General features: G+C 41.0%; 1 protein-coding gene across 4 annotated transcripts in view; it reads right to left on the bottom strand.

Annotated features, from left to right (window-relative positions):
• The window catches only part of CERK (ceramide kinase), a 79,149-nt gene that overhangs the window by 5,038 nt on the left and 50,025 nt on the right, over positions 1 to 24,086 (bottom strand). For 3 of the 4 annotated variants that reach the window (XM_039515299.1, XM_039515329.1, XM_039515318.1), the window contains exons 7-12: positions 18,195 to 18,269; positions 17,052 to 17,204; positions 9,264 to 9,369; positions 7,469 to 7,539; positions 2,694 to 2,905; positions 59 to 267 (exon numbers count right to left, since the gene is read on the bottom strand). In XM_039515299.1, the coding sequence (XP_039371233.1) occupies positions 59 to 267; positions 2,694 to 2,905; positions 7,469 to 7,539; positions 9,264 to 9,369; positions 17,052 to 17,204; positions 18,195 to 18,269 (826 nt within the window). The remainder of the gene's footprint in view (positions 1 to 58; positions 268 to 2,693; positions 2,906 to 7,468; positions 7,540 to 9,263; positions 9,370 to 17,051; positions 17,205 to 18,194; positions 18,270 to 24,086) is intronic. The other variant, XM_039515309.1, reaches the window with a different exon arrangement.

Here is a 24,086-nt window from a genome sequence, read left to right as displayed (position 1 = left end):
CAGATATCTTAAAAGGATCACCTTGCTACAAATAATATACACTTTGACAGTTACTCACTTAACTTCAATTGTGGAGCTATCCAAAGTTTCTCCATCACAGTTCCAGATGCTGTTACTAAGATTGCAGCAACAAGTTGGATGGTCTCTGCAGAACTGGCCAAAACGTTTCTTTCCTACATCCTTGACATCATTGTCATTGTCTTCTAAATGCTTTGATGTAAATTGAAACTTCTTTACCCGATAAACCTCTACAAATGTGAAGTCAAACTACAAAGAGAAATTAAAACAGGCATTCTACAAAGAATTTTATTTAAATCAATCAGAAAAGCTCAATATAGAAAGCAGCATTTCATTTTCACTGGGATCTCCAATTTTCCAGAGGGGCTAATTGTGGCATGAAGTACAAGTGATATTTTCCTAATGTTACACTACAAGTCAATGGTTCTTTTCACATAAAACACATGGTCCTACTGGCTTTCAGGCCTTTGCTTTCATCACCAGGACATGAGCTCTCAAAGGACTTTTTGCCCCAAACCCTGCCCTTCTTTATGGCTAAATGGGGTAGGATCCTGAAACTATGCGTAGGAGGGGGTCCCAAAATTAATTTATGTTGTGTCATAGGGTCACAATATGAAAAAGACTGAGGCCCACTGCCATACCAGTCTATGATTCTCAACTTCCAGGCCCTATACAACTGCGCTGACTTTTCTGCAACCCCCTCTCTCTGCGCTGTGTAACCTTCCCCTGAGGGTGGGGTCCAGTGATTGCCACATCTAGAGAAGTCCATGGCAGTATAGGCACTGTGAGGGAGTTGGGAATGTCAAGGGTGGAGGGGAGAGGACAGTAATATTTATTCTGCAATGAAGTAAAATCTTCTTAACTAGCTAACCTCATTGAAAACAAATGTGGTAATTAAGAGATTGTTTTAATTATCAGAGGCTTACAGGATTACATTGTGATAAAATACAACCACTTATTTCCCAAAGTTGTTTAAAATAAGCTTTGTATAAAACATTAAGGGACAAATCAAGTTGCTGCGTGTCCTCCACTTCCAGGAGGCAACTTTCAGGATCTGGTCTGAAATGTTTAAAAGTCAGGATAATGTAAGGTACTCAGGTTAGCAACTGCAATAGAGGTGGGAAACAACAAAAGTGAGCAAAGGGACACCCAATAAAATGCACGGTAGCAAATATCAACTCATACCCATTAACTAGTCTATATTAACGCACAGACAAGTCAATATATCTAGGTTTTGGTACCATCTAAGCACCTAAATGAGAGTTTCTCAACAGGGGAATGCTAGACTAATCCAGGGACAACTCAGGACAGAGATGATGAGCAGACAGTGGTATGGGGCATATCACTCTAGGTAGGCAGAGGAAAGAACAGAGCAGGTGGCAGGGGTGGGAGGGAATAGCTGCATGACCCCTGATCCATTCTGACTTCCCACTGAAAATATGTTCCGGTGGGGAAAGCTGTGGGCAGCTTCTCAAAGCCTATTTTCCCTCCCTGCTGATGCTGTGCTCCTTAATATGGCAAGCCACAGCAGCAGCCCATGAGGACAGGGCTATAGGCTCAGTGAGCAGCTTTCTAGTAACTTGTATTCATGGCCACAGAGAGCCACCAATGGATGCCCACCCACCCGGAGCAGCACGTAGCCTTGTGATAAATGATGGAATAGGTAGGGGGAGCAACCGGGGACAGGGCGCAAGGAACAAGCAAAAATGATTGAGAATAGAAAGGAAAAATAAAGAAAAAGCAAGATGGGGGTGTGGACAAATGGAGGTGGGAAAGGAAGAGAGGGAGAACGGTATGAGGGAATACAGGGTAAGAAGTTATAGCCACTTACGTTGGGGAGAGGAGTGGGAATAGAAATAAAAAGGTGGGCCTAAATAAGCATTTTACAATGAGGTGCACCATTAATCAATTGTTTAGTCAATCATCCACACATGGCATTGAAGTCATTTGTCTGGCAATCATTCCAGGTAAGTCAGCATGCTGGCAGCCATAGCTATGATCTCAGCACCCTAAGCTAAGATTTCACCTCATACTACATTCTAAACAAGACAGGCACACTTCTCTTGGAATTAATCCTGTAAAAATGTAACAGCACAATGCCAGGAGAAATTTTGATGTAGGACAGGTAAAGGTCATATTCTAATCATTTATGGTCACTGAAGATCTTTTGGAAGCCTGTGTCATGCCCAAATTACAGTTTTGCTAACTACATTCTGATAAACTACATACATTATGCAGTTTCCAATGAGTAAATAATTCTTCTTCATTTCCTGTTCTGAACAGTTGTGTCATATTGCTGCAGGGCAGAAGTTCGTGCATTTCAGTGTTTGGTGAAACAAACAAACATGTATGTGCATGCAAGCATTTTGAGATGAAAGGATTTTAAATACTAACTGTATCCAACAGAAATTACAAGGGAAACTTTACAAAGGCCTAATGTAATTACCAAAATTGGAATTTGGCTAAGGACACTATGGGAGAAGTCCTTGCTCTTACGTAAAACGTCATGAGATCTTCGATGGTCACATGTGGACAGAATATCTCATCCAAAATGCATACATGCTCTTGTTTATCAGTTCCACCATTAATGATTTTTGTGCCAGATAGTTCTTCCAGCATTTAGACCCCCTTCAGATCCTGAACAGTACATAGTCTTAGAAAGAGAGAATACATACCTGATCATCTTGGTTTGTATGCCTGACGAGATACCTTAGAAAATTGAATCTGGAGCATTTGCGAACTAGAATGAGGTCAATAGAGCCATCTGCCAAGTGAGCTGCTGGTGAAAGGCCTTTAGGACTCCGTGGACAGGCACAGCTCATATTGACTGCATTGATGGCCAGAAACTTTCCTTTAATAACCTTCCAATCTTCTCCTCCTTCATCCTCTGAAACACACAGTCAAACATGTCGTTAAGACTATTACCAATATACTTACAGGAGAAGTGAGATACAACCATGCTTAGCAAGTTTCAGCTATTTAATACAAATTTTAATGCATTATGGATATGTATCTAACTTAAGTAATACAATGTATTTTGTATATTTTATCATGAATTCACACACAAAGTTGATATTGTAATGTTTCATACTTCTTCCTACTAAGCATTCTTTTCTGAGTCTGTAGCACCAGAATGGTACACCATCTTCTCCTTTATATCATAAATGCTTGACACTTCTGCCACATGAATATCAAATTCAGCTTCCATATACTCAACATTCATGGCCATGGGATTAACCCACATCAAAGTAAAGAAAAAAAAAGTGGTGCTGACTGAAAAAAAGGGAGCAAGGGGAGAGAGAGCAATTTTTTGGAGTTTTACTTTTAATTTATTAACGTATTCATTTATTAAGATGCTGATCCAGGAAAATTGAGAGAGAGAGAGAGAGAGAGAGAGAGAGTGTGTGTGTGTGTGTGTGTGGTTTGCTTGTTCCATTCTGTTTTGATTTTTTGCATGCCACAAAATGTATTCAAATAGATTTTAAAAATATGAGAGGGAGGATAAATGATTCAGGGGTCAGTGATGGCTGAAGTTTCAGGAGGCAACGATGGAAATCTGAACATTTTTCTGGCATTGGCAGTTGCATGGGATTAACTGAGGGCAGAATTGGTACCTGTGAGGTATTATAAGCCTGCCCAGGTAACTGAAAGACAAAAATAGTAGAGAAGCTTCAAGACCAAGCTATGGGTATTAACAGATTATAACCAGACTCAGTTTAAAAGTCTGGATGCAGCAATTTTACTACCAGGTAGCAGTATTTTTCCTCCGGACACAGTGGACTGTTACACTGGAAACACTGCATAAAAATGGCATTTTAAAAAAAAAATGTAAGGAAAAAGAGTCAGATATCAGAAAAATAAGTTAAATTGCATGTTTTGGTTTTAAGATTACATCTTTTCTGCCTTATCCCCTCAATGAATTAAAAAGGCCATAAAGGCATTTTTAAACATCCCTTCCAAATATAAGTGGATTCAAATATTTAAGACAGACTCCTCTGTATGACCATCTACCCAGTCAAAAGATGCTTGGAGACTATGGTAATGAGCACTGTTTTAAGAACCTACCTAGACAGAAAAGCAGCACTATAGATGATTAGGGTAGAGTATGTTAAAGGAAATATTAAGGAACCAACAAAGAAGATAAACTTGGATGATCAAGCTCAATAATATACTGTATCAATGAAAAGGGGGGAGATGGAAGCCACGTGACATATCTATTTGTAGGGATTCTGCAATACAACATTCTTCCCCTCTAGCCATTTTGGTAAATCAATAACTAATGGTTTTCTCTCTGAGTTGGTTTTCTGTTCCTTAAATGTAGAATTTTAGGACCTCATCTGTACTGTAATTCTGATATTCTTTGAACAACTTGATCAAATGATGCCATGCCTGTTTTAGAGAAGAATTAGCCTGACCGTGCAGCTTGCATAGCTTGTATTCAAAAGCAGTATCTGTTGCCAGTGTTGGATTAACGTTGAATTGATCTTTCTCCAATCTAAACAGCAACCGAGAGAAAGCAAGAGCCCGAGGGAGTTATTTCTTGAAAGCAAATGAATTTTTCTAACTTCACTTGAATTTTCCACTTTTTGAATCTTCCACTCACCAGATTCTTTGGCAACTGAATTGAAGAAAACATAGCTACAGAATGATACAATAGGAGTATTAAACATGGAGATGTTTCAGAGTATTTGATTGCAATATTCATCTGGGCCTTGACTCCGCAGGCTGCTGGAAGCTGCCGAAATTACTTGTGCAGACACAAAGAAGTGCTAGTACTCAACATTTGCCAAGCACCTGCAGAGAGACTTCTACATAGTACTGAGAAATGCATTCAGTACTCAGCAATGTGAGCAAATTTCTAAACCTGTGCTGAACTGAGCAGGGGGGAAGCAGGCATGATAGAGGGTAGTGAGAGCAATCCAGTGAATACAAAGCATGTGTGCAGGGGCCTTTTAAATCTTTTTAGTTATTTTTACTCCACACCAAGAGTAGCAGATTATTCCACTTTGCTTATCTGCTTCGCTTACAGAAGAGCTGGGACAGCCACGAGAACCAGCTGCTGACAGTATCTGTGCTCTAAAAAAATAGTATTCTGCACAAGGAGAGGCTTAATGCCTCATGACACATGCTGGCCACAGTATTCCTGGCTCACTAGCTTGCAGGTCCCACTCTCCTGAGCCAATGGTTATCGGATCATAACTAGTGTAACACCATGCTTAGCAGCCTTCATGATGGCCCTACTTGAGTAGCCTACATGAACTACTCTTTCACAACAGTCTTCTAAACCCTGTAGGGTCGAGTCTTTGAGCAACACATCAGATAATTTTCTTCTACTGTGACATGACACATTACCATCATCCTGCCACTTCTTTCTGCACATAAAGATGCTGAGTTAATGTAGATTTAGAAGGAAAAACAGGAATTTGAAACAACCCTGGAACTCTAATAAAATATGATAAGCTCCTAAAACTGATTAAAATAAAACATTTCCTCAATATAATGTCACATTTTTTGCAATTCCATCTTACCAGGGACTATGCAATGTTAAAATAAGTAACATAACCATAAAGAGCAACAAGAAAACCTGTTTCATCTTGGTTTCAGCTGTATGTGAGGTGCATGCCCATAGGAAGAACAGTGGTATGAGATACTGAATGAAAAACACTGCTAAAAATACTCCTTCGCTCCTGATCTTGGGGATTCTGGGCCTCATCCAGTGCCCAGACAAGACTCCTATTGCCTTCAACAAGCACTGGCTCAGGTACTCTGTGAGCAGGGTTGGTTCCTAGGCATAAATCAAAGCAACCTGAGAGTTCTTCTAATGTACTCCAGCTGCTAACTATCTTAAGGGGTTGAAATAGCAGCTGAGGATCAGTGCAGCCTGAAAACATGCCAACTCTTACACTGGCAGCAGGAGGTGGGCCTGTCATATAAATCGACACCCTTGGTGCTAGATATGCTAGTTTTATGACCAGACTCTACCAGTGATGTTGCACAAAATGACTGCAATATACTGGAGAATCTGGTCCATTATGTTTAATATTTAAGGCCTTGATCCATTGAAGTCAGGCTTTGGATCAGGCCCTAAGAAAACAAAGAAGAACAGAAGTAGAGGTCAGCACTGGAAGTCTATCCAAAAGACAAGAATGCTGAAGAAGGATTTACATGAGGAGACTGAGGCCAGGGGCTAGTTTCCAGTCAAATGGAATGCACCCATTTACATTAGTCTGAATTTGGGTCTACTAGAGGTTCAACATTTGCCAAGACGTTAGAGCACAAGTGAGGGAGTAATGGGCTACAGGCGAAGTGATGCAGCCAGAAGCAGAGCTGCACAGAGCCTTGAAGGGGAGGAGCAGTAGTCTGAAGGTACTAAGGAAGGAAACTGAAAATCAATGCAGGAATTCAAGGAACTGTGTATGTGTGTAGAGGGGGTTGACATGATTGGAGCACCAGATGAGGAATGTGGAAGTAGAGAAAGAACTGGCAGGGATTTGTAGGGGATCTTAATGCATGACAGTCTCTGTTAGCAAGAGTCAGGCTAGCTGTAACCCTAATAACGCGAGATTTGTAGAAGTGAGGATTGTGTGAGGCGAATGGGAAAGAACTGTGTGAGAAGTTGTTGCGACCTTGTGTCGATAAGGTGGAATTCAGACTAGCCTCTAAATAGAAGTGAGAAAAATAAGATATCAAGATGGCCTATGTAGAAACAAAATGCAGCTGTTGCTTATTATTGTATGTAACAAAAGGTATAAATGCTTGCTGTAATTGTTTACCTGGAGAGAGACCTGCCTAGGAGGGGAGACCCTGTGTCCTAGCGCACTCCCTCCCTCTATGCAATTACTTGAGAAAATAAAGTATCTGATTTTGCTGCACCCAACCAAAAAGTGAGAACTGAGTTTTTCTCCGGCAGGAACAACACATGTAGTCTGTACAGAGAACTGGTAGGGTGTCACTGGGAAAGATGTTAAGTAGGTTGTTAATAGTCCATGTTCACAGCATGATACTTACAATTTTTAAAATGTATAACTGTTTATTTACAATGAACTTTACTGCTGATAAAGTACAAAACCTTAACTGCTATCTGACCAGACATCTATTTAGGAGGCAATTTAGCTTCCACACTAGCTCAGGGCTTGCCAATTAAGCGTTATTTTGTGATAAGAGTTCAGATGATTTAGGATTTAGTTGAGACCACAAAATAAACTCTTCTTCTCAGGCAGTAGAAGCCTGATCCACTGAACTGTGCAAGGAATTAGTATATTTATTAGAAGGATTGTTGGACGGTGATAATTTCTTATGGTTTTTCTATAAATTCTTCTTTTCAGGTTGAATCCTGAATTCTCGGCTAGTTTATAATAATTAAAACACAGTGAAACTGATCTAGGTGTTTAAGAATTTTTTTGTAATGAAACACTACACAGTCTTTACATTTATCACTTCAATATGTTACCATTATGTTCTAATCCATATTTTTTCTGTGGCTCCTCTGGTTGTTGCTTACTTTGCCTGCAAATTAAGCACCTGAAAAACAAGAATATTGTTCAGTTTAATTTTAGTATGTTTTTCTCAACTATTGAAATAAGTTACTTAAATTATTTCACATTTGGAAAATGTTACTTTTACCACAGCCTACATTCATTGTTCTTTAGCATATAAAGATTCCAAGTGCTTCAAACAGAGTTCAGTGCTTGGATTTACACTAAAGAAATCTTTGTAAGAAATACCCAGTCCCTAAAAGGGATACATATACAATAATGGATTATTTGAGTACTTAAACTATGCAAAAGTCACACTAAAACTTTTATTTTCTGCTAGGGATCAGAATCAAACTGAGCTGCCATTCCAAGAGATCTGTAATGCACACCCAAGAGTCTACAGCAGAGTACAGATAACAGAATAGGATTGTGAGCATAAGTGCAGTATGACTCTCCTCCCCACATCCACACCATGGTCCCATTCCTCCAAATGGATCCACACAGATGGATTCTTATGCCCATGCAGAGCCTCACTGATTTCAATGATCTGTCCTCTTGGATTGGACTGCAGGACTAGGGCTCACATTAAGTCTGTTGGGAGCAGAACATTAACAGCAGTAACAAAGGGCTGAGGAAAGCCTGATCCCCATTTCAGATGACTTTTTTTTAATGTATATTTGCTTGGAAACTCTTGCTTAGCTTTTACAAGGTTTTTTAATTTCATAATTATTTTTAGGTTCAACATTTTTAAATGGAAAAAAAGTGAAACACCTTAAAAACGGAGGTAGAAAGAAAAATGTCTGTACAAAATTATGGAATTTCATAAGGTCCCAATATGACATTAGTAGAGTGGGACAGGATTCTCCCTGTGTAGGTGTTCAGCAGCAGGGACTGTACCCAGGATGCCTGGATCTAAAGCCATGAGCCTCTACTGACTGAAATCAAAGACCCACGTCTGTTATCTCAAAGCCAGGAACAGATTCTTTAACCTCAATGAGTATTGAGGAAGACAGTTCTAACTTAGAGCAAAATTATTAATAGAATTGGAAAAAAGGAATCTAGTGATTAATTAAAATATATTTGGCTGTATTAGGGGATCCTGCCTCCAGTTAATGTGGGTTTGAGTTTTGCAATTTACTTCAATGGGAACAGAACAAGGTCCCAACCCTGAAATGACTGAACCATGTATGTAGTCACATTAACCTCAAGAGTCATATTGTGATAATTGAAAAGATTTTACCTCAGTGGGACTACTCACATGCTTAAGTCTTTCCAGGATCTGAGGCCTCATAGTGTAATTACTTCCTTGTTTGTAGGAAGCTAAAAGGCTTTTGGATTTGTCTTTTGCTAGTGTTTACATGACACGTGCCCTTGAGTGTTTCTATTTTGCTTCCTTTAGTAATGCAGAATAAAATACGTCAGCTGGTCAATAGACACATTTTTGTAATGCAAGCTAGTTCTAGGGTTTCTTTTTGTTTTGAAGAGTTTACTTTGTCTGCTGACCTAGAAAAATTAAGTGGTCTATTTGATAATCAAGGAACTGCACTTCTTTTTATAAAACTCAGCTCTTCCATAGCATGTTTCTGGATATGGAGAAAACAAAACTGCCCTTATCTGTACCCAAAATAAATAAATAAATGTTCTATATTATTTTTTTTTGCTAGATCATGCACAAAATGAAAGTGAATAGTTTATCAAAATTTAAACTCTCGGTTCTGATCCTTTTTTAAACAGTTTGTGTGTAGTAACAACAGAGAAATATTAACCTACCCTGTTCTGCATCTTTTCTTATCTCTTGGAGATCCCAGTGTGTGTTTTGCTGGTAGAAAGGAAACTGTTCCCTCATAGTAATGATGAGAGAGAAACGTTTTGAAACCTTTTAAAAAAACAGCATTACATAGCTTTTAGTTGTAGTTCCATTTCCTCCACCAGGAATCGCAAGAGAAGAGTTGCTCTCCTCAATTCCACATCTCTTTGCTCTTCTGGAACTTTTAGACTAGGTGAAGGTGAACAATACCTCTAAGAACATAAGAATGGCTGTACCGGGTCAGACCAAAGGTCCATCTAGCCCAGTATCTGTCTACCGACGGTGGCCAATGCTAGGTGCCCCAGAGAGAGTGAACCTAACAGGCAATGATCAAGTGATCTCTCTCCTGCCATCCATCTCCATCCTCTGACGAACAGAGGCTAGGGACACCATTCTTACCCACCCTGGCTAATATCCATTTATGGACTTAGCCACCATGAATTTATCCAGTTCTCTTTTAAACATTGTTATAGTCCTAGCCTTCACAACCTCCTCGGGCAAGGAGTTCCACAAGTTGACTGTGCGCTGTGTGAAGAAGAACCTCCTTTTATTTGTTTTAAACCTGCTGCCTATTAATTTCATTTGGTGACCCCTAGTTCTTGTATTATGGGAATAAGTAAATAACATTTCCTTATTCACTTTCTCAACATCACTCATGATTTTATATACCTCTATCATATCCCCCCTTAGTCTCCTCTTTTCCAAGCTGAAGAGTCCTAGCCTCTTTAATCTTTCCTCGTATGGGACCCTCTCCAAACCCCTAATCATTTTAGTTGCCCTTTTCTGAACCTTTTCTAGTGCCAGTATATCTTTTTTGAGGTGAGGAGACCACATCTGTACACAGTATTCGAGGTGTGGGCATACCATGGATTTATATAAGGGCAATAATATATTCTCAGTCTTATTCTCTATCCCCTTTTTAATGATTCCTAACATCCTGTTTGCTTTTTTGACTGCCTCTGCACACTGCGTGGACATCTTCAGAGAACTATCCATGATGACTCCAAGATCTCTTTCCTGATTTGTTGTAGCTGAATTAGCCCCCATCATATTGTATGTATAGTTGGGGTTATTTTTTCCAATGTGCATTACTTTACATTTATCCACATTAAATTTCATTTGCCATTTTGTTGCCCAATCACTTAGTTTTGTGAGATCTTTTTGAAGTTCTTCACAATCTGCTTTGGTCTTAACTATCTTGAGCAGTTTAGTATCATCTGCAAACTTTGCCACCTCACTGTTTACCCCTTTCTCCAGATCATTTATGAATAAATTGAATAGGATTGGTCCTAGGACTGACCCTTGGGGAACACCACTAGTTACCCCTCTCCATTCTGAGAATTTACCATTAATTCCTACCCTTTGTTCCCTGTCTTTTAACCAGTTCTCAATCCATGAAAGGACCTTCCCTTTTATCCCATGACAACTTAATTTACGTAAGAGCCTTTGGTGAGGGACCTTGTCAAAGGCTTTCTGGAAATCTAAGTACACTATGTCTACTGGATCCCCCTTGTCCACCTGTTTGTTGACCCCTTCAAAGAACTCTAATAGATTAGTAAGACACGATTTCCCTTTACAGAAACCATGTTGACTGTTGCTCAACAGTTTATGTTTTTCTATGTGTCTCACAATTTTATTTTTAACTATTGTTTTGACTAATTTGCCCGGTACCAATGTTAGACTTACCGGTCTGTAATTGCCAGGATCACCTCTAGAGCCCTTTTTAAATATTGGCGTTACATTAGCTAACTTCCAGTCATCGGGTACAGAAGCCGATTTAAAGGACAGGTTACAAACCTTAGTTAATAGTTCCGCAACTTCACATTTGAGTTCTTTCATAACTCTTGAGTGAATGCCATCTGGTCCCGGTGACTTGTTAATGTTGAGTTTATCAATTAATTCCAAAACCTCCTCTAGTGACACTTCAGTCTGTGACAGTTCCTCAGATTTGTCACCTACAAAAGCCAGCTCAGGTTTGGGAATCTCCCTAACATCCTCAGCCGTGAAGACTGAGGCAAAGAATCCATTTAGTTTCTCGGCAATGAGTTTATCGTCTTTAAGCGCTCCTTTTGTATTTTGATCGTCAAGGGGCCCCCACTGGTTGTTTAGCAGGCTTCCTGCTTCTGATGTACTTAAAAAACATTTTGTTATTACCTTTGGAGTTTTTGGCTAGCCGTTGTTCAAACTCCTCTTTGGCTTTTCTTATTACATCTCTCCATCATTTTCCTTAATTATTACTTGAATAACAAAAATTGTGGCCCATACTTTTAAAGACAGCTATGGCACTTAGCTATACAACTTCCATGAATTTCAATGTTCTAGATAGGGCAAAAACATTAGTTTTTGTTTTTAAAGGAGAGGGGACATAAACAATACTTCCCAGGAGCATAACCACTGGATTTATAGGGTTAAAGAATGGAGAGTACACCCAAAATTAAAATTCGGATACTAATTTCCAAAAGTCTCTGTGAAAGTGAGAAACACTACAATATGAAGGTCAAATATAAAATTGAATGAGTATATTCCTGGATTTACACACACTTTGGCAAACAGTCTTAAGAAAGGGGGATAAAGAAGAAATACAGGGGTAGAAATATTTGAAGATCACTAGTTTCCGTCCCCTAAAAAAAAAAATCCAACCCAAACTTATTTTTTCTGGACAACATGATTTACAGAATTTAGGAAAATAATGTTCTGTAGGTATAGATGCTTCCTCCACATTACTGTAGCTCCACTGCTCTTTCAAGCCCAACAGCCTCATTCTCTACAGCTAATCCAATACATTACTTCATTTTTTTCTCCTTGAAACTCTAATATCATATTTTCTATGAGAAGAGGAACATTTGTGTTCATTGGTTCATTTTCTATCCTCACATGTTGCTTATTGCCCTTACTCCTTGCATCACTAACATACTTGTTCTCAGACAAAAAACATTCCCAAGCTCCCCTACTAAAACTGGTTACAGAATGTGAAGATTGATATTTGATATCACTCTTACAAAGAGCTCATTAACAAGAACAGTGCTATTAGTAAAACCTGGACAATAACTAGTATGGAAACTATCAGATGTTGACATTTAACGAATTTTGCTTAACCTGTCAGCTTCCATAATGTGAATGAAAACGGTTGTGATGAACAATACTAGGAACTTTCTTCCCTTTACTCACCAAGTTAGCCTATCAATGAAATTTTAGTTGTAGATGCGAAGGTTACATACCTGTAACTGGAGGTTTTTCAAGATGTGTAGTCCCTAGCTGTATTCCACTGTGGGTTACACATGTGCACCATGGGCCCACAATCAGAAAATTTGAAAGTAGGGTCAGCTGTTCCGCACATGTGCCCCGGTTCACGTCATGTCTCTGACCGAGGTGATAAAGAGTGATAAAGGGTGGTGGACTGACTGCATCTCCAGTTCCTTCTCCACCACGAATCTGACAGATCTGAAGTGGAGGGGAAGGAGGGCAGGAAGTGGAATACAGATAGGTACTACACATTTCAAAGAACCTCCAGTTACAGGTAAATAACCTCTTCTTCTCATCTTCTTTGAGTGATGGTTACTATTGTATTCCACTGTGGATGATTGACAAGTGGGAGGAGGGTGCGGGGATGAGGACAGAAGGATTGTGTGGGGGACCACCATTCCAAAGGAGGCATCTGTCACCATGACTTGCAGCAAGGCATAGTGTGTTGCGAACATGTGGACGGAATTCCACATGGCTGCTTTACTTATGTCTATCAAAGGCATGTTTTAAAGGGATGCCATGGCATTGCTTGAGCAGTAGGGGAGTGAGCCCATACCCTAGTGGGGGAAGGTAGATTCAACAGCAGGGAGCAGAGTTTAATGCAGCTGGAAATCCACTGGAGAGTCTCTGGGTGGAAAGGCCCTGTCCCCTGATTCTCTCTGCTACCACAATAAACAGTCTAGGGGACAGCCTGACTGTTTTTGTTCACTGCAGGTAAAAGGCCAAAGCTTGTTGGACATCGAGGGAATGGAATCTACATTCTTCTGCAGATGTGTGGTTACAGAAAGAAAAACAGCTAAGTGAATGGACTGGTTAATATGAAACTGGGAGACCACTTTTGGAAAAAAATTCAGGTGTAGGTGTAAGGAGACTGTATCCTGGTGGAATACTGTGAGTGGTGTTGTGACACTATGCCCCATATTCTTTATAGAGATATTATGCTACGATATGATTATGGCATAACTATGATGTATTTTATGCAAGATGGATCATGTAAGATATTGTTGAAAAGGTTAAGATTCACTGAATATGATTATCCTATTTGTATGCATGTATCATTTTGGTGTCTGAAATTAGGAATATTGTCTATGCATCTATTACAAATGAGTTTACACCAGGGGAATGCCCACTAGGCAGAATGCAGTCAGTCTAGATGGCAGACTGGGAAGGCCATTAGGGAGAACAATAGGTCTTAGAAAATGCTAATCTCCCACCGGGGAGCCTTCCTGAGGATGTTACAAACAGCTTCCAAATTATGGCTGCTGTGACCCTACAGGGACATGTGACCAAATCACCCGGTACTGGACTCCATCTTGAAATACCAGTGTTTTTCCAATGAAAGGAATGGGAACTAAGCCTGGAGACAAAAGGTCCCTGCCATATGCAAAAGCTATTTATGGCAGGGGTGTGACATCATCATGGTTCTTCACTGACTTCCCACCCAAGAAGACTCCTGAAAACACCTGAGAAACAAGGACTGAATTGGGAAGAAGGGCTGAACCCAGGCTAGAGGGATTTCTTGCCTGTGAAAAGAATACCTGGGGTTTTAACCTGCAAGCAAGTGCAGCTTGCCCTCAAGAATCTCTGCAAATTGCCTAAATCAACATTTAGGGTGAGAATTTGCTACTCATATCCAATCCCTTTAGTATATTAACCCTTAGATTGTGTTTTTGTATATTTGCAAGGTAATCTGCTTTGATCTGTTTGCTATCTCTTATAATCACTTAAAATCTATCTTTTGTAGTTAAAAACTTGCTTTTGTTTGGTCTAAAATCAGTGTGTGGAAATTATAACTTGGGGAAGAAAGCTGCTGCATCTCTCTCTCCACATTGAGGGAGAGAGCGAATTTCATGAGCTTACGCTGTACATTTGTCTGTGCAGTGCAAGAAGGTACAATTTTGGGTTTATCCTCCAGAGGGGGGGTGCGCCTGAGAAGCTGGTAAGTGCCCAAGCTGTATAGCCTTCCCATGCAGGGGCTGGTCAGAAAGGGACAGCTGGGTGTGTCCCTGTGTGCTGGTGAAAGTGGGAGTGTGTCTTCAGTTTATCATAGCATTACTGGGTGGGAACCCAGGCTGATGGGCCAGGGGGCTAATTGGTACCCCAGTTCCAGGCGGCACCCCGAGGGGAACCTGTCACAGGCACATCTGCCATCATTGCTCCAAATTCACCGATGCATCTTCCTGAAGTGATAGTATAGAATGGAGACTTTCATGGAGAGGAGAGATATGGAGCAAAACACCATTGGTTCAAAAGGGGGTGGGTGGGTTCATAGTACTGAGAGTACCAGATTCAGGTCCCATTGAGGCGCGATCATTTGGAGAGGGGGAAAAGTTCTTAGGAGGCCTTTTCAAAATCAAGCGTTAGCATAAAAACGAGTAAACCTCCGTAGAAGGATGGAACGTGCTAACCGCCACCAGGTGGACTCACGAGGAGCTGAGGGAGAGACCCAATGTCTTTAAAGATAGAATGTAGTCCAGGATTAGGGAAACTTTGCAGCTTCTGATATAACACATTTATGTTGTGCCCAAGACAAAAAGCATTTCCATTTAAGTCCAGTAACATTGTCTAGTGGAGTCTTTTCCACCGTTAAAGACAATGTCCTCTACTGCTGAGGAACATATGTGTTCTAAGGTCAATGCCCATCCAATACCATGCTCTGAGGTGGAGTGGTCGTGGATTGGGATGCTTGATCCTGCTGGTGTACTGGGTGAGAAGATTGGGGAAGTTGAGGATGGTAATTGGTGGACAGGATGACATGTGCAGGAGACTGGGGAACCAGAATTATCTGGGCCAGAAGGGGGCAATCAGAGTGACCACCTCCTTATCTCACTGGATTTTGTGTAGCGTCCTCCCAGAATAGGAGCAGTAGTGGATGGAAGGCGTAGTTTAGTTGGTCTGACCAGGAGAGAAGGAGAGCATTGCCCTGGGAGCAGTAACCGAGGGCACCCTTGAGCAATATATTGCTGTTTGTCTGAGAAGTGAATAGGTCTCTGATTGGGGTCCGCCACTGTGTGAAGATGTCATATAGCACTTCTTCGTGAAGTTCCCACTCATGATCGATTGAAAAATATCTGCTAGGTGAACCTGTGAGCACATTTCTCCATCCCCAGAAGCTAGGCTGTGAATAGAGTGATCTGATTGCTGATGCGCCAGTTCCAGAGATTGACTGCATCTGTGCATAGAGCAGTGGATTTTGCTCCCCCTGGTATGTTGATATAGAAAACAGTGGTGATGCTGTCTGAAATGATCAGGATGAGAGCGAATGAGTGGAAGAAAGAATTCGCACGCCTTCCTTACGGTCTGAAGTTCCAGGATATTGATGGGCATCCTGGATTCTCAAGATGTCCATGTCCCTTGTGTTGTGCTATTGTCCATATGGACTTCCCAGCCTAGCAGATGTGCATCAATGATGATAGTTTTGTCTGGGGAAGAGGGAAGAAAGGGGACTCCCATGTGTATGTGATATGGGTCTGTCCACCACAGGAGGGAGGACAGTACCTTGGACAGGACTGTCAGCATGAAGTTCATGGAGTGGCGACTCACTGAGTAAATGAACTGTAGCCTGTCTGAAGGCAACAAAGGTGAAGTCTTCCAAAGGGGGGTCACATAAGTGCACAAGGCCATGTGGCCAAGTAGAGACAGACAAGTCTTGGCTGGTTCACAAGGGTTGTTCATGATGCAAACTATGATGTTATTCACTGCCTGAAATTTGTCCATGGGCAGATATGCCTGTGCCAGGATAGAGTTTAGGGAATCCTGAGATGAGGGGGATGTGTGTGGAGGGGAGGAGGCTGGAGAAGAAGCTGGAAGCTGTGGTGGAGATGATTACTCGGGGGGGCTGTGCCCCTGCTTGTCCCTCCTTGTACATGCCCCCCTGCACAGACCAATGGACACTACTTTCAATTTCTCTGACTCCAGGCATATGGCACACATGTGAAACCCACAGTGGAATTCAATAGGGACCACCACTTGAAGAAGAACTGTATCTATATGCAACTTCAAGTGTTAAAACAAAGCCACTTGTTAATCACAATAGTCTGAAAAACAGATTAGACACCAGTTGTAACATTTCAAAAACCAAGTCTTTTTAAACCCTTTCCAGCTCCCAAAATATTGAAAATATTAATTTATAACTTTCCAGGAAATTAAATTGGTATAATCAGAGTAAGTTGTCCACAGTTTTGGTTATTTGAAACATTAATATTTTACCTATGATAAAAAATAAAGAAATAAAGAGACTGAAGCCCAGAGTTAAACCAAAAACTCAGCGTAACCTTCATTTTGGAGCTATTTAGGATGCCTCCATGTTATGATGTGCTAAGCATGCAATAGGCTAGACTATTAATGAGATCCAATGGGCTTGGTGCTGCCCTAGTGAATTTCCGTCTGATTCAGTCTGGCTCTTATTTTTGAAAAGCTTCACAGAAGTTTACTTACAGAGAAGTTATCCAGCACTCCATTATTTTTAGATTTTCTACGTAAGGATGTAGTAATTACACAAAAGTTACCTGAAAAGTCATATCTGATCGTACCCATCCACCGCTTCTTTTCACTGTCTTTTAGTATATCGCCATAAAAACCATAACCCAATAGTGACACAGAGTACTTAAGAAATGTGTTGTTGTGATGTATGGAGGAGACGTCCAGAGGCTGAGAATCACCTGTTAACAGAAATTCCAGGCTTTATCTCAGTTAAAAGTTTCTTTGTTTCAAATCTGATACTAATTTTTAACATTAAACTTTTTTTTTTCAATTGAGAGCAACCTTATAAAACATGCAACAGAGAAAAAGAGAAACATTCTGCAAGACTAACAATGCCATATATTGTTAAATGAGGAAAAATAATGAAGACACAAGGAGGCCAGTGTACCAATGGGAGACACTGGAGTGGGGTGGAAGAGACAACAGCAGTATCTTGCTGAATCCTACCATTTTTGAAGTTGCTTAATGTAATGTATTTGGGCTAATTCTATATTTCAGCATAAACAAAAAAAAAGCAATACTTAAAAAATACAAATGTACACCTACATTTAATATTCTGGGCCAAACACTATGTCCAGAGCATATGAGGGCCCCAATCCTGCAAAGATGTCCACAGGTGCTTAGCTTTATGCTCACTTCAGTGGGACTACTCAGTGCATGAAGTTAAGTATTTGCAATAAATCTTTGCAAGATCAGGTATTTGGATTACAACAGTTAAACTTTTGAAAGCCAGGAAATGCTGAAATTAAGGTTGCATGCAAAATCTTAATGCTGCTCTTTATACTTCTGCATTACAATAGTTTTAAAGTACATAATAATTTATTTCTTGTTTACAATATACCATAACATTTTCTACAACTTTAAATCACAGTCTACTACTGCGTATTGCTCTGTGCATGCCAGACAAAATCCGCCAAAACATATATACCAAAAGTTAAAGTTTCAGAAAGTTATGATCACCTGAAAACAGTGGGTTAAAACAGAAATGCTCATCCAGTCTTAATTCAGTTCTCTTTAGCATCATATATATCACTAGCAAACATCTTGTACTTTATTTATCTATTTATTTATTACAATCAAGCTATATTTTTACTTAACAGAAATGATGATTGTTCTGGATATATTAAGGTCTTGAAAAAAAGTTAATGACCTGTAAGCTGAATACCTACCTACAATAATATGTAGTGCTGATGTTACTGGATCAGTGACACCAACTGTTGCATAGCATATGCAGTCGGTTGAACCTGTAAAAAGGGAATGCTTTTAATTTTTCATATTTTAATAATAGAGAGAATACTGCTCTATACATGTGGTCATTCAGATAAAAACATTATATCCTCTCATTGCTTTTTATCCCCTTTTCTTAAATGCAGAAACAGAATAAAACCAAGCAATAATATGGATATGAAAATAATAAATAATGTGATCTAAATTAAAACATTGATTTCCTCTCTAAGTGAAATTTACTCCTCTCTGAACATAGTCCACATACTTCCATTTTATGCACTGAAGAATGCTGGATTTGGGGAGACAGAATCAGCTTCTACCTCAGTGAAAGGACAATGGCACAGCCTTTATCTCAGCCTATGGACAGGAGTGGCAGCTACTGCCACTTTGCACCCCAAGTTCAGAAATTCCTGCTCAATGGAACCTCATTAAAAAAAAAAAGATAAAGCAACCCACTCCATACCAGTCAATTCTCAGCCTTAGGGCACAATTCCTTAGGACATAGGGATGCACCTTTAGGTATTGCTTTTTCATCACTAAGGCCTGATCTATACTACAGAGTTAGGTTGACGTAAGGCAGCTTACCTTGACCTAATTATGTCAGTGTCTACACTACAGCCTTGTCCTGTTGATGTAAGTGCCCTACTACACCGACATAATAATTCCACTTCCACGAGAGGCGTTGGGTTTATGTCAGTGTAGTTAGGGTGACGCCGTGTCTGTGTGAACACTGTGTTACTTACATGGCTGTTAGCGCTCTTGTCCAGCAGAGCTGTGAAATTGACAAGAAAGCTGGGCAGCTATAGCCCAGCTGCCCCCCGCATCACTGGAGAGCTGGGTGACTGGACCCTGCTTCCAGCCGGGAGCTGGGGCAAAAATGGATCCTGCTCCTGGCTGGGAGCTGTGGGCAGCTAGACCCCACTCCTGGCTGGGAGATGGGGAAAGAAGCCCAGGCAGCTGGACCATGCTCCTGGCTGGGAACCGAGGCGAGGAGCCAGATTGGCTGGACCCTACTCCCAGCTGGGAACTGGGTGAGAATGGACCCTGCTCCTGGCTGGGAGCCGGGGAGAGAAGCCCAGGGGCCCAGAGCCTGCTCTCTGGGGGGTGAGAAGCCCTGGGCAGCTTCCCCTGCTCCCAGCAGAGAACAGGGAGGCAGAAGCCCCAGGTGGCTTCCCTCACTCCCAGTGGAGAACGGGAAGATGAAAAGCCCCGGGCAGCTTTCCCCACTCGCGGCAGGGAAGCGAGAAGTCCTGGGCAGCTTCTCCCCACTCCCGGGGGGAAAGGGGAGACGAGACGGCAGCTCGCCAAAAGCCCAGGAGCCTGTGGGGCAGCCAGGCTACCAGGAGGGAGCTGGCTCTCAGCTCCTCACACTGCCTCTCTTAGGTCAGTGGAAGCACTCCTGCTGATGACGCACACCACCGATCCAAGGAGCATAGTGTGGACATGCACTACTGCAGTAATTGCTGTGGTGGCTGTAAGTCAATCTAATATAGGTCAACTTAAGTTTTTAGTGTAGACATACCCTAACACATGAACTACTATTGCATGCATCATCCTCCTACTCCCCCAACCCTCAATTTTGTTTGAAAGGGCAGGTTGGATGTGGGGCAAAAAGACCGTGTAAAGACCTTGAATATGTACTAAATACATTTAGGTTACTTATATTTGCACCCATGAATTTGATCAGGTCCTTACAGAAAATACTTGCAATCTTATTTTTTTCTGTACAAAAATCCCTTCTTTCCCACTTAAAAAAAAAAATTGTTACCACAGTACAAAATTACCAGTTTCTAGACTCTGTCAGTAACTTTATCTAAGCATCTGGATTGCACAAATGTTTGTCTGGAGTAAAGATACAACAAAAACTCTAAAAACTACTAGATATACCTGTGCCTTTGTATTAAAGTAGCATATTTATTATTAATACATACTTTTGTTTGGAAGAGGAACAGCTTGTGATAAACCCAACACATTGGAAAAAAGTTACGAGACAGAGGTTCATGGGTAAAAGCTCCTCCCTGTTCTTTGCAAACAACTCTCACCTCAGACCTGACAAACTCACTATACCAAACACATCTTACAGGATACTTACCTATGTAAGGTATTCATAGAAAACTCACAACTTGTTAAGATTCATAATCGTGAGGTTTATGTACAAGTAATATTTAAGGAATAATGTACTTATGTTAAAAACATGCTTTATGGACTTGGAGTAAAAATTAGGCACCAGGGGATAATGTGTGTTGTTGATTGCCCATTCAAGCAGGAGGGAGTTGCCACCTTGCCTATTTTGCTGGTGATACAATACAAGGCTCAATTGTTTGGCCTTGTTAAACCCCAAGACTTACAATGGAAAACAATCAGAGGCAACGGCAAACAATCAAAACCTCTTGAAGGTAAAAAAGGAACATTAATAGCAAGACAGGGGTTCACCCTGTCTATAAATACAAATAAAATGAACACAGAGGAAAGGAAGGTTCCCTGAATCCTTTTGCTGTGGAGACACCTAGAGAAGGTATTCTCATGAAAAACTGGATCTTGGTTCATGTGAAGCCAGCCACAGACTGAACTTGGGGGAGACGGGGGAAACGGGACAGACATCTACTTTTTAGATAATGAAGGTAACTATTAAGTGTAGGCTCAGGTTCACGTTTTATTATTTTGTATTGTAATTTGTTTGCATCACTCTCTCTTGCTTCTAGCAGAATCTTTATTCTTAAATAAACCTTACAAATGCTGTGTGTTAACCAGGGGCAGTGGATTAAGATAAAACTGGTAAACTGCTCCTCTGCAGGGCAGAGGATCTGGAATTTCTGTTAGTAGCCAGTGTCAGGGGCTGGATATCACAGGGAAACAATTCAAAAGGACAAGGGGTGCACCTATTGTTAGTCTGTAAAGTGAAGTCAGGGCTGGCATAGCCTGAAGGAAAGTGCTTGAGTGGCTGAAAAGATGGTGGGATTAGGGAACTGACACCCAGCCAAGGAGAGGCAAGACACTCTCATACTCAAGGCAGTGGGTAACACAGTGACTCTCAGTTCTGGATACCCTGAGAACCATTACAGTTGTTAAAACTAAATTTTGCTCTTTATAGCAGAGCAAATAATTTTAATCAACTTTTGTCTCTACAGAGGCTGGCGGGAGGGGGTGGGGAGGAACAAAAAGGGGAGGAAGAGAATAATTTGTGTAAATGGGTTTTGCTATTTTGAAGCGATATAGTGAAATTTTGCTAAATATTTAGCTTTTGTAAAAACAAATGCTTACAAAATCTAAGCCCAAGAGATTTGTTTTCATGCATTTTTAAGATTCCAATAGGACCAGTTTTTTTAAAAAAGTAAGTCCTGGTCGTGTTTAAAATTCAAACACTTCAGTATTGTACAAACACATGTAAGCCTGCAAGTGAAGTTGACTAGAAAAGAAAAGTGTAAAGAAATGAAATTGACTTAAGTTTATTTTCAGTCTTCTCATTAATGCAAAGAAACCCAGCACACACAGTGAGGAGTATGTTTGATTTTTTCATCTTTAATAACTAGAGGTGTTCGCTGCAGCACAGATATGGAAGTTTTATTCAAAATGATTTTTTTATGTGACAGCATCCCTTTAATTTTTGGCCTTTCTTATGTACATGTATAGATATTTAACATACCAAACACATTTAACATTAGAAGATAAAAGCATAAAAAGATCTATTCAATCAGGGAAATCTATTTTATGCTGTTTGAAGTATTTCACAGGATTAATTTAAAACCATAATATAAAGGACGTATAACATACATCCGATTTTAGATTATAAAATACTGTGATTATCTGCCTTCAGGTGAAGAACCAGCTTTTAATGCAGACTGAGCAGGAGGAAACTTGCCTATGGGAGCCCAAAAAAGGATTAGGAATATGTGTGGAGGAAGGTCAAGGAAGGTTAAATTAGTCAAGTCAAAGAAATGATCATGCCAGGAGCCATCTAGGTGAGATTTGCTAAGGGTCTGTGGGCCCTGCTCCTCGCCCTTCCTCCAAAATTGACAGCATAAGCCTTGAAAAACTCCTTTGTCCACCTGCCTGTTTTCAGATACACCAAAGACATATGGACAGAGACCAAGTCAGACTACTTCATTTTTACAAGGCCAATTCAGACTCTAAGAAACATGCCAAAGGATGAATGATTCACTGATTTCAAATTTACTCTCCATTCTTTTTCTCACTTCAGAGGAAATCAGGGCATATATGCTGGTAGACGGGGGCATGGAAAATCCTTCCCTCTGTCTCACTGTCCAGGCGGCTTCCACTTAAAGACACGAGAGAGGAGGCTGCTCCAGCTCATATGAACATTTTGCAGATGCCAACCACAGTGATCAAGAGGTTTTAATGAGTAAGGCCCTGACAGCAGCAGGAGGCAAACATACATAATGGAATCACACTCCAAAGGAAACAGTAAGTGTGATGGAGGGACTTTTCTGTGAGACCAGCACAAAGTTCAGGACACACTGTCATGAGCAAGTGGTTCTGCACAGCACACAGGACTCCAATTTCTCTTTTGGGGTGGTGACAAATATGATGGATGACATGGTAAGGAGCCAAATTTGGGGTAGCAATAGCTGTTCATAGACGGGCATGTTGAAATGTTACACCAAATCTTTCCATTTCATTTTGCCTGCAGTCTGTGGAATGCCCTGATGCATGTATGAACTCTGTCATATCTTGGCTTAGTTAGGGAAGAAAGCAGATGACCCTCTAGTTATCCTCTTAGTTAATATCATAACCACTTGAAGATCTGAATAGGATCTGTGCATTCAGGTGTGAATGCCTTGTTTGTCACTTAGCCTTTGTGCCTTCATCTAGGTCAGGGATTTTGCAGTAGCTGAATAGAAACTTAGGGTATGGCTACACTTACGAGTTGCAGCGCTGGTCATCCAGCTGTGTAGGAACAGCGCTGGTGTGTGTCCACATTTGCAGCATTTGCAGCGCTGTTGGGAGTGATGCATTATGGGCAGCTATCCCAGCGTTCAAGTGGCAGCAACGTGCTTTTCAAAAGAGGGGGGTGGGGTGGGGTGTAGTGTGACAGGGAGCATGGGGAGAGAGAGAGGGGGGGGGGGGATTTTTGGAGCCAACACTGTGTGTTAGCTTCCTGCCTTGAAAAAATCAGAAAATGTTTCCGACCCCTTAGTCTTAACTCTTAATTGCAAACAGCCTGCATCTTCTCTGTCAAGCAAACACTCACTCCCTACCTGCCTCATTCACAGGGGTTATCTCATTTAATTGATCACAGCAAACAGGAGCTGTGTTGGTTTTTTAGATAAGCAGCTCCGGTAGCGAGCCGGAGCTCCGAGTTCACAACAAAACAAAGAGAGACTGCATAACAAAACAAAGAGAGTAATTTAGTTAAAAGCACAGCGCTGTTGTGTGTCCACACTTGATGAGCAGCGCTGGATCACCAGCGCTGCAATGCTTATTCCCCATGCAGACCCAGGTGTACGGCCAGCGCTGCAGCCAGGGAGTTGCAGCGCTGGATGTGTCCTGCAGGTGTGGACACTTACTAATTGCAGCGCTGGAAAGCCTCCACCAGCGCTGCAAATCTCAAGTGTAGCCATACACTTAGTTCCATATTCAGCCCTGGTCTAAGCAGATGCAACTCCCAACAGTCAGTCAATCACACAAGGTCTGAACAGTAAACAGCAGTGTGAAGCATTACTAATTTAATGCTCAGGTACTAGAGTATAACCATCACAGAGAAACAAAACATGATACAGCAAACGGATATCCCACTCCTTTAATAATTCTTCACATCATTCCAAGAGGGTATTAAGTATCAGAGGGGTAGCCGTGTTAGTCTGGATCTGTAAACT

This window comes from Mauremys reevesii, linkage group 1, assembly GCF_016161935.1.
Source record: "Mauremys reevesii isolate NIE-2019 linkage group 1, ASM1616193v1, whole genome shotgun sequence".
NCBI classification, from domain to species: Eukaryota; Metazoa; Chordata; order Testudines; family Geoemydidae; genus Mauremys; species Mauremys reevesii.
This window is presented reverse-complemented; position numbering and strand designations above follow the sequence as displayed.